The 9,912-nt window shown below is 66.3% G+C and overlaps 1 protein-coding gene across 1 annotated transcript in view; it reads right to left on the reverse strand.

Moving 5' to 3' along the window:
- Positions 1 to 169: 169 nt before the first annotated feature.
- The window catches only part of AIRE (autoimmune regulator), a 10,426-nt gene continuing 683 nt past the window's right edge, over positions 170 to 9,912 (reverse strand). Inside the window, exons 2-14 of the mRNA XM_007452510.1 lie at positions 9,347 to 9,521; positions 8,948 to 9,103; positions 8,506 to 8,580; positions 7,850 to 7,963; positions 6,887 to 7,035; positions 6,635 to 6,715; positions 5,630 to 5,745; positions 4,485 to 4,584; positions 3,722 to 3,904; positions 2,996 to 3,117; positions 2,723 to 2,843; positions 1,302 to 1,370; positions 170 to 250 (exon numbers count right to left, since the gene is read on the reverse strand). Of these exons, the coding sequence (XP_007452572.1) occupies positions 170 to 250; positions 1,302 to 1,370; positions 2,723 to 2,843; positions 2,996 to 3,117; positions 3,722 to 3,904; positions 4,485 to 4,584; positions 5,630 to 5,745; positions 6,635 to 6,715; positions 6,887 to 7,035; positions 7,850 to 7,963; positions 8,506 to 8,580; positions 8,948 to 9,103; positions 9,347 to 9,521 (1,542 nt within the window). The remainder of the gene's footprint in view (positions 251 to 1,301; positions 1,371 to 2,722; positions 2,844 to 2,995; positions 3,118 to 3,721; positions 3,905 to 4,484; positions 4,585 to 5,629; positions 5,746 to 6,634; positions 6,716 to 6,886; positions 7,036 to 7,849; positions 7,964 to 8,505; positions 8,581 to 8,947; positions 9,104 to 9,346; positions 9,522 to 9,912) is intronic.

The raw sequence follows: 9,912 nt of genomic DNA on the forward strand, positions 1-9,912 counted from the left end.
ACAAGCTGACTGTTGACGGCACTTGGAACGTCTCAGTGCCTGGTCCTAACCTCCCCCTCGGTCCCTTTCCAAGCCAGTGGCCGTGCGTATGAGGTCTGCTCCGGCGCTGGCAGTGTCCTCAGGTGCCTGCCCTCCTCCTCCCACGCTGCCTGAAGGCCGGGGTCCTGGATTAGCAGGGGAAGGTGGGCGCCTCGGCCACCGGGCGGGACATGCTCTGGATGGCCCACTGCAGGATGCCGTCGAAGGAGTGCTGCACGACAGAGCAGGGAGCGGGGCTTGGGCCAGAACCTCGGGGCACAGGTGTGCCTGCCCGGCCCACATCCGGCCCACCCTGGCCTCCGGGGCCACCTGAGTCATAAACATCGTGGTGGGAAGGCGCCATCCAAGCCAGCCCTCCTATACAGAGATGTGGAAACAGGCCCCAGGCCCCACCGGGGGCACGCCTCATCCCACACGCCTCCTCTGAGCTTCCTGGAAGCCCAGGCACAGCCACCACGGCTGTTCTGCCAACTGGTGGCCTCTTCCCGGGCGTCTCGGCAGAGCCAGCTCCTTCCCTCACTCTGCCCAGCTCTGTGCAGGGCCTGACGCTCCAGCGGGACTGGGGGCGCCGTGGGAATGCCCGATATTCCAACAGAACGGGGGTGACCTGCTCCACAGGGGCTTGTGAATCTGCCCACCTATATTGGCACCTGGGGTCACCCCTGGGCCTCTTGGGGCCTCTAAAGACAGCTTCAGTGTCTGGGACTTGCCCGTGCTTGGCCCACCACCCAAGGCAGGGCCCCCGTGGTCAGCTGGGATCCCCAAGGTGCCACACCAGGCCCCTGAGGACACGTACTAGCCACCTGGAGTCTGGGGGTGGCTGGAGGACTTTAACCTTTCTTAAAAGCCACCTTTTCTTCCCAGTGATTCTAGCTGTTCATTGTCGGGTGGAGGGGCCTGGGTTGAGGAGGGCGAGGGAGGGATGTGCAAGGGGGCGTGGTCCCAGAGTGCCTAGCGCCCAGCCCCAGCCCCAGGGAAAGTCATGGCCTCCACATCAGGCTTCAGTGGCCCCGGTGCCAGCCGCCAGCTCTCCAGGGTCCAGGCCCCGGGACCTCCAGGGCAGCTAGAAAGGGGAGCAGCTCGGGGCCCGCTCTGGCTCTTTTGTGCGCGGAGGGGCCAGCGCCATCTGGGGTGACGTGGGCCTGTGGTGTCCAGAACAGGGGTCTCCAGCTGCTCCCGTGGCCTGGGAGCTGGCTGCTTCAGAGGCCGCGGAGGCGGAGGCAGAGGGGGGCGGGTGTGACCCCAGCCAGGTAACGTGTTACCTCACTCAGGAGGGACTCCAGGTCATCCCTGTGCACAACTGGCTCGTGAACAGCAGAATCGTCCCCCACCTGGAACCCAGAAAAGGGAGGAGGTCAAGCCACCTTTCGCACCCCTGCCGGGCTCATCCCCACAGCAGCAGGACTCCCTACAGAGGCAGCAGCAGCGGTTAGAGGCGGTGTCTGCGCCAGGGCAGTGGGATGCTGCGTGCTCCTCCAGGCGGGAACCCCGGAACAGAATTCTAACATCCGGCTCCAGAGGCAGAGTGGGCGCGGGCGAGCTCAGGGCTGCCTGGCCAGGTCCCTGCCACCCCTCTGGGGCAAGGACCAGCTGGAAGGGACCCTGTCACCGATGGGAAACGTGAGGCCCAGACAGGAAAGAGCCTGGTCCCATGCCAGCCCTTCAGCCACCCAACAAGCCTGCGGGGCCAACCGTGCCCCCGAGGGGCAAGGGCCAGAGCCGGGGACGTGGCACACTCCCCCTGGCTCACAGGCTAGGGGGAGCGAGGTCATACTAAGTGGAACCACATGCAATCGTCCAGTTTGTAGCTCAAATCAGCCAAATCTCGGCACCGCCTCCAGCCCTTGATGCCACCAGCCCTGGGTGAGGGCTTGGCACACACAGTGCAGAGGGCTGGGGATGAGGAGAGGCTTCCAGAAGGAGCGGAACGCCAGTAGGTGTGAGCCCTCTTGTGCCCAGCGCCTGGGGTGCCCTGCAGCGCCTGCACCCACCGTGTGTGCAGGGGATTACGAGGTGGGACTGGGAGGTAGGATGGACCATGGCCGGGTGTAGGACATCACCACCCTGGGCCCCCGAGGATTCTTCAGGGGCAGGGATATGGTAAGGAAGGCCCCTGCTGCGGGCAGTCAGGGCAGATGTGCCACCTTTTGCAGGCCTCTGAGCAGGAGACACACAGGACTCCCTGGCTCTGAGGGAGCCCTGGGAAGTGAAGGTTCAGTGAGGCTAGTCCCTCCTCCCCAAGGTCCCAGGGCCCAAGGCTGCTGGAGGATTGGAGGCCAGATGACACAGGTGGAGTCACACGGGTGGAGTCACACGCCTCCCCTTCCGCTCTCCCCTGCCCCGCCCCGCCCCACCGCGAGGACAGAAAGACGCTCCCTGCACGGGGCACTCTGGGGGCTGCGGAAGGGGCAAGGGCAGCTGGGGGGTTAGGGGAGCTCTGGGCCTGCAACCAACCCCAACCGGCGGCTTCATAGCCACTGTGGCTTGGGAGGGTTGCCTTTTTCGGCAGATTTAAGTTATCAGACGGGAGTCGATTTAAACAAATATATTGTATGTACAGAATGAACACACGGTCAGGAGGTTTGGTGCACACCCTCGAAGCTGGCGCCCGGGCCGGGGCCTCCCCTGGCGATGCGGGGTCCCCCCTCACCTGCGCCCCAGGGCCGGCGGCGGCGGCTTTGGCGATGAGCTTGGGGGTGCCGGGAGCCGGGCGGGCGGGGCTCGGGGCGGGACTCGCGGCGGGCGCCCCCTCCCCGGGGGCCGGGGCGGGGTCTCCGGAGCAGGATTTGCAGCGCAGGGCGGCCCTGGCGAGCGGAGCATAGGCTGCAGGCCGTCCGGGCTGGGGCAGGGCTGGGAGTGTCCTCTGGACCCCGGAATCTTAAAGCCGTTGGGGGGCACCGGCCCTGCCCCTCCCCCTCCCCTCCCCGCCACCCTCCCGGTACCGGCCCGCACTCACCCGGGCCGGGCAGCGCCGGCAGGGAAGTGGCAGCGCCAGTGGAAGGCGGCGGCGCAGTGTGAGCACCGAAGCGCGTCCGCGCCGTCCCCGCACACCCCGCACCTCGCGCCGGGCGCCGGGCCCTGCAGGCGGACCACGGCGGGGTGACCGGGGGCGGGGAGGGGCGCACGGCCCCGGGACCCCTCCGGGAGGGGCGCACGGGGTGGGGGGCGAGTCCGAGGTTTCGGGATCCAGGCCTGGAGAGGTCAAGGGCGCCCCAGCACCTTTGGGCTGCAGCTTGGCGAAACTAGGTGCCCCGTCTCGGTTCCCCTTGGTGGGCCCGGACCCCCCTCAGGGCTAGTCAAGGGAACCCAGAAGGGCGTCTGCTACAGAGGAGGCAGGAGGGCCTGGGAGACCTGGGGCTGTGAACTCTACCCGCTTTATCTCCTGCCCTTGTGAGGGGGCTTTCGAGAGCGATGAGAGAACGGTCGTGTCCTCTGGAATCCCTCCAGCAGGCCCCTTCCCTTCACCGTCCCCCGCAGAGCCCGCACCTCGTTCTTGGTAATCTAGCAAACCCCAAGAGCCCCTGGGCCTCCCTCCAGCCTCCTCCGCCCACCCTCCCCGCGGCCCCCACCCCTAACCTCCATCTGAATCCTACCTCCTTACCCCCGCCTGTCACTGCCTGGCTGCCCCTGTAGACCCTGAGCTCCCTGAAGACAGCCACCCCGACCCCAGCTCCCCGCTCACCTGCTGCCCCTCAGGGCCCACACACAACAGGGGGTGCAGGGCCGAGGGGTCCAGCACAAGCGGGGGGGCTGCAGGAGGTGAGGCCAGCAGGTTCTTGTAGGTGACCGCAACATCCATTCCAGCGGGGCGCTCGCTGGGCGGTCCCCTGGCCTCCTCTCCCACTGACCTCAGTGCCAGGAGGACCTGGAACCGGAGGGTCAGTTCTCAGAGGTGTTGCAGGGGACTTGCCCAGCACCACCCAGGAGTTAGTGACCGCTGGGGCCCTGGGAACCGGGGGCTGGCGTCGTGGGGAGGAGTGCCACACTGGGTGGGAAAGGCCGGGGTGCCGTTCCCGGCTCTGTGGTCCCAGCAAGTTCCCTGACCCTTTCCCCATCTAAAAGCGGGGCCCCGTGGCCCTCACGGGCTGTCGGAGTACACACTCGGCATATGCTGGGGCATGCATCGTATCCGTTGTGACTTTGCGGTAACAGAACACTTAAAACATTTTTGGAGAATGTTATCGGTGGCCGAAGTGCGCCCCCTGTGTTGGGCTGATACAGCTGAAGGCCCCCAAAGCAGAGGACTGAGAAGCGGGGCTGTTGTAAGGGCCGCTTCCCGGTGGCCTGCGCCCGCCCCCGTGGTCCCACGGGAGAAAGTGGAATTGATGGGGCCAGGCCAGGGTGGGGGGCACGTGGCTCTCTGGCTGGAGCAGGCCAGACCCACAGGAGTGGCCAGGAGGCAGGCAGCCGGCGGACAGAGGGCCTGGGAGTGGGCCTGTGTGTACCGGGGTCTCTGCAGGCGGCTCCTGGGGCCTTGGCTCCTCAGCCCGGAGCAGGTCCCGCTGGGCTCTTCCCTGGAGGCAGCTGGAGCACCTCCAGGTCCCGCTGCTCGCGTTGTCACCGGCCAGAGACATGCAGGGTGAGGCAGAGGGGACAGTGGCCTCCCAAGCCCGCAACACAGGGGAGGCCTGAGGGCTTCTCCAGGTCACCCTTTCCGTTCTCCGATGGGGAAACTAAGGGGAACGGGCAGAGCCATGGGGGAAGGGCCTGCCCGGCCGGTGAGCAGGAGAGCCCAGGATGCTGGGGTAGCTACCCCTGCTGGGGCGGCCCTCACCAGCCTGGCACATCCCCCGAGTGCTTCTCGGATGAGCCCCAAGAATTCCCGACACCCGCGAACCTGCAGCGGCCTGGGCCTGTGCCTTGCAGGCAGGGCCTCCCTAGGCTGGCCTCGTTACATCCCTGGGACCCTCCCTTGATTCCACGGGGGGACGGTGCCCAGTAGAACAGGAGCTGGTCAGGGCCAGGAAGGAAAAGAATGGAAGGCGGGCAGCATTGAGCAGAGCTGAGGCATGACCCGGCCAGAGCCCCTTGTTTTAGCTCAGAGATGTGACCTGGTCAAGGTCGTGCGGTGAGCGGGGCAGGGTCGGGGCGAGAATGCCCACCCAGCGCTCCGCCCTGCACCCAGGCCGCCCTGACCTGCGGAAGCTGCTGGTAGCAGACAGCGCTCTCCCGGGGGCCAGGGCAGGGGGCCTTGCGCTGGACCTAGCATGGGCACCCCCTGGCCCTTGGGGGGCAGCTCTGCAGCCTCTGTGCTCCCCAGCCCGACTTGGAGTCAGACTCTGCTTAGTGCTGCTGGTCAGCTGCTTGTGGCGCTCTGGGCTGGGGAAGATGGGGCGAGACGGGATGGGATGGCCATCCCTTGCCTTGGGCCTCAGGGCCCTGCTGGCCAGGCTTGGGGGGGACAGCGCGGCCATGCGGGGACATGGGTGGGAGGATGCCGGGCCCCAGCCCCACCGCCCGGTGACCTGAGCCAAGGCTCCCTCCCAGGCCGGGCTCACTGCCCATCCCTGGAGTGGAGACACTGCTGGGTGGCCTCCCACTCAGGGCGGGCAAGTGAGGAAGCTGGGAGGCTGGGCAGGGCCAGGCCCACCTGGGGATCTGGTGGAGCGGGGGCGTCAGGCAGGCCAGGTGGAAGGCGCGGGGGCAGCCGTCGCAGCAGAGGAGCTCCCCGCCGTCCCTGCACGCCGCACACTCATCCTCGTTCTTCTGGCACAGGTGAGAGACACGCAGAGTCTGGAAGACCTGGGATGGGGCAGCGCCCTCCCCGAGAGACTCCCCTCGCCGGCTCCCTGCTGAAATCCTGCCCTGACTGCCTGCTCCCCAGGGCTCCTCAAGCCCCCCGCCACCTCTGAGACTCTAGCCCCGAACACCTGCTGGCCCATCCCTCTTGGGAAGGACGGTCCTTAAGGAAGGCTGGCTCCTCACGGGTGCCTGTGCTCCAGGCGGCCCCAAGACCGCACGGCCACATCCACGGGCCGGTGGAGGGGCAGGCCCAGCGGTGTTCCCGTTGGCCCTGGGCACCCGCTGTCCCCTCTGCCTGAGGCCTGCTTGCACCCTTGCCTGGATGGCACCCACCGTGCCCCCCTGGATGCCACTTCCTTCAGAAGCCCCCTGGGCTGGGCAGCCCCTCACAGTGATGAGCGCTCCCATTGTAGCAACCCCCCCAGGCCCCAGCAGCCCAGGAGCTCCTGGGGGCAGGCATGAGTCCTTCTCATTTCCTGGTTCCCCGGGGCCCAGCACAGCGCCCGGCGGGGGTGTCAGGATCCCTGGCAGAAACGGTGCTGGGAGCCCAAGGGCGTACGTGATGATTGGGTTCCTGGCTCCTAGCAGGGGCCCAACTGTGAGGCGTGGGACAGCTGGCAGCCGGACCTAACGTTGTGCTTTTAAGAGCGTGGGAAGATTCACGTGCTCTAACTTATGTGAATTTTTACAATTGCGTATTATCAGAAAAAAATACTATTAAAAATAAAGTGTTCCACCCTGTGAACAGAAGCTTAGACCTCTGTTCTCCAGTCCCTGGAGTGACTGCCCTGGACAAGCGGCAAATCGGCAGGAGGCCCTACCCTCAGGATCCTGGGGGTGCTCTGGGCGTTACCTGGTGCAGCTGGGGCTCACTGGGGAGGGCAGGGGGGCCCGGGGCCCTGTCCCACTGGCCTGCCCTCGAATCGCCTCCACCCTGCCAGGGAGAAGAGAGAGGGTCACCAGCAGGGGAGGCATTCGGGCGGGAGGGGCAGTCCCCAGCCCCAGCAGAGCTCCCCACCGCAGGTGACGTGATACTGCTGCCCCGGGTGCTGGGGGAGGGGGCCGAGGGCCAGGCCTCCCCAAGGGCGGTCCCAGCAGCGCTTACAGGGGCAGGAGCCTGGGTCCCCTTGGCTCGGACCAGCGTCTTCAGGCTGCTGCCGCTTCGGGTCTTGTTCTTTATTGCCCCACTGGGGCCTTCAAACTTGCTGGGAGTGTAAAACTCCCCCCCAACCTGGATGCACTTCTTGGAGCCACCTGGGAGGAGATGGGTGGGGGGGGGCCTGGCAGGGAGGCTCTACAGCTGGCTGTTCCTCCCCTACAAACCCCACCCCAGTCAGCTCTGGGCCCAGGGTCCTGAACACAGCAGGGATTCTCTGCTCGGGGGAAGCACGTCTCCCAAATTCTCGTCCACTCGGAGTCTCGGAATGCAGCCTTATTCGCAAGTAGGGTCTTTGTAGATGTTAAGATGGGCTTGCACTGGACCGAAGTCCAAGGACAGCATCCTTATGAGAAGACAAGAGGACGCAGAGAGACACAGGGAGGAGGCTCTGTGGCGATGAGCTGAGTGATGTGACTACAAGCCGGGGCATGGGGGTTGCCATGAGCTGGAGGAAGCAGAGAAGCCTCTGCCCTAGAGCCTCTGAGGGAGCAAGCCCGGCCCCACCCACACCTTGATTTTGGCGTTTCTGTTCCTTTAAGCCACCTCGTTTGTGGCAACTCGTCATAACAGCCCTAGGAAACTACTGTAGGGATCCTTGGGACCATCCCTGGTGGGTGAGACTGGAGCCCGCACCAGCTCCCAGGGTCCTCGGCGTCCCCAGAGGGTGTGCAGCACAGGGAGTGGAGGAAGGAGGAGCTGCAAGGATGGGGCGGGCGGGGCTGGGGCCGCAGGTTGTCCAGCTTAGAGTCCAGGAGTCCCCCAAGCCCTGCCCAGAGCATCCGCTCCAGAGACGGCAGACCCACTGCAGGGAGTGGGGGCTGCCTCCTCCATGTCGCAGCTGCTCTGGAGCCACCGGGGAGATGAGCGGGGTTGAGGATCCCCTGGCAGCCCCTCCCCAGCGCCGTCTACCTGCCTCAAACACCTGCTGGATGAGGATCCCCTCCACGGCCCCGCGGGCTCCTGGGACGTCCCCAGATGACACGGCCATGGCTCTCTGGACCGAAGCGGACATGGTCTGAATTCCTGGGGAAAGGAGCACCAAATGGGGGGTCATCTATTGGGACCACGGCTCCTGAGCACGGGCAGTGGGGAGTGCGGGGCATCTGGGGAGCAGAATCCTTCCTTCTTTCCATGCAGGGCAGGCCGGGGAGGGGGTCCAGCCCCTCCACAGACAGACAGACAGCCCACATGTAAGTGCAGAGATGGGCCATGGAGTGCGTGTGCGTGTACACGTATGTGGTGTGGTCTGATGTGTGGTGTATGAGCCGTTCGAACCCAGCTGGCGGGAATAAACAGAGATGCTGGAATGTGGCCCTGGACTGGGCTGGGAGGGAGGCAGGGTCCCCAGAGCCTGCCCTCAGGCCGGCACCAGGGGCCCATGGGAGGTCTCCGGATCCCAGGTTGCATCTGGCCAAGGGACAGGGGGTATTCTCTGGAGGAAGCAGAGCCGGAGCTGGCCCTGAAGGATGGGGCACTCAGAGGGGCGTAGGTGGGGTGACCCCAGGCCAGCATGGTCCCAGCTCCCAAGACGGACCCCTGACCCCCAGACCTGGGGCCTGGCTCACCGTTGCCCAGCGGGAGGCGCTGTGGCTCTGCGTTGCTCTCTGACTTCTTGGAGGGCCTGGCCTTGGCTTGGGAGCCTGTGGGGGAGCAGGGACAGCCTGGCCCTCCTCCCGCTGCTGGGCCAAGGCCAGGGCACAGGTGGGAGAGTGCCAGGTGGGGTCTCCCGGACTCTGGTGTGTCCCCTTGCTTTACCGGGCTCTGGTGTCCACATCAGGAGACAGGAGGTAGACCCACCTGCCTACTCACGGGGCCCGGGGGTCAACAAGGGCTGTGGGGCTCATACGGGGTGTCCGTCCAAGTCTCCAGAGGGACCTCTGCCAGGCCGGCTCTGGGCCAAGCAGGAGGGACAGATGCTCCCGGACCAGGTCGGGGAGGGGGCGTGGTCGGGGAGTGTAGGGCTCTGTGAGGGGATCTGTGACCCCACCGGCTCCTCAAGCTGGGTACCTGGGCTGGAGGTGCCCCTCGGGGACAGAGCTGCCGGCGGGGTGGCCCTCGGTTCCTCCAGGGCCTTCCTCTTGGTGGGGGGCCTGGGCAGCAGCACGGTGGCCTTGGGGCCAGCTGGGGGCCTCCTCCCCTTCCGGGGCTGGCTGAGGTCCACATCTGCGGGCGTGTGCAGGGCCGGAGGCTGAGCTTCAAGCCCAGAACTGATGCCCCGTTCAGGCAGGTGAGGCCTCAGCTCTTTGCTCTTAGAAGCCAAGATGGTCTAGGTGATGTCCGGGGCTCCCTAAACAGCCCCACGCCTCCCCTCTCACAGTCCAACTGGGGCTCAGAGGATGACTGCTGCTGCCAGCCCCAGTGAGGGGGGCTGAGCCGGCCGGGGCCCCAGCCCCCAGGGGCCCCCACCTTTGGGGAAGCTGTGAAGGATGGGCTGCAGCCGGGGGTATCTCTCCAGGTTGTAGTCCTTGAAGAGGACCCTCCAGAAGTCCTCGATGGCGGCCGTGTCCTGGGTCAGGAGCCATGAGAGGAGCGCGTGGACGGCCTGCGGGCAGCCTTCCTTCTCCTTCAGACGCAGCGTCTCCTGAAGCAAAGCGGGAATGGGGGCCCCGCCCTCCCCGGGTACCCCTTTCCTGCCACCTCCACTGCGGGACCAGAGGGCAAATGCTGACCCCGAGGAGGCCGCTGGAGACTTGGGCACCTGTGCCCACCCCCTTGGCTTGGGGCAGGTGTGGGGACGGCAGGGGGTGCTGGGGTGAGGTAGGGGGCCACCTGGAGTTCATCTTAGGAGACTGGGCTCAACTTGGAGGGAGGCCTGGGGAGGGCTGGGAGGGGGCTTTGGGGATCTGCGCTGGGCACCGTAACCTGTCTTGGAGACCATTCGCTCCACTGGCGGGTGGGGCGTGGGGCAGGCTGCGGGTTAGTTAGAGGGACCTTACCCTGGCGCTGGGGCTTGGGGGCGGGAGAGTGGGGAG

Source organism: Lipotes vexillifer, unplaced genomic scaffold (genome assembly GCF_000442215.2).
Source record: "Lipotes vexillifer unplaced genomic scaffold, Lipotes_vexillifer_v1.1 scaffold545, whole genome shotgun sequence".
Classification (NCBI taxonomy): domain Eukaryota; kingdom Metazoa; phylum Chordata; class Mammalia; order Artiodactyla; family Lipotidae; genus Lipotes; species Lipotes vexillifer.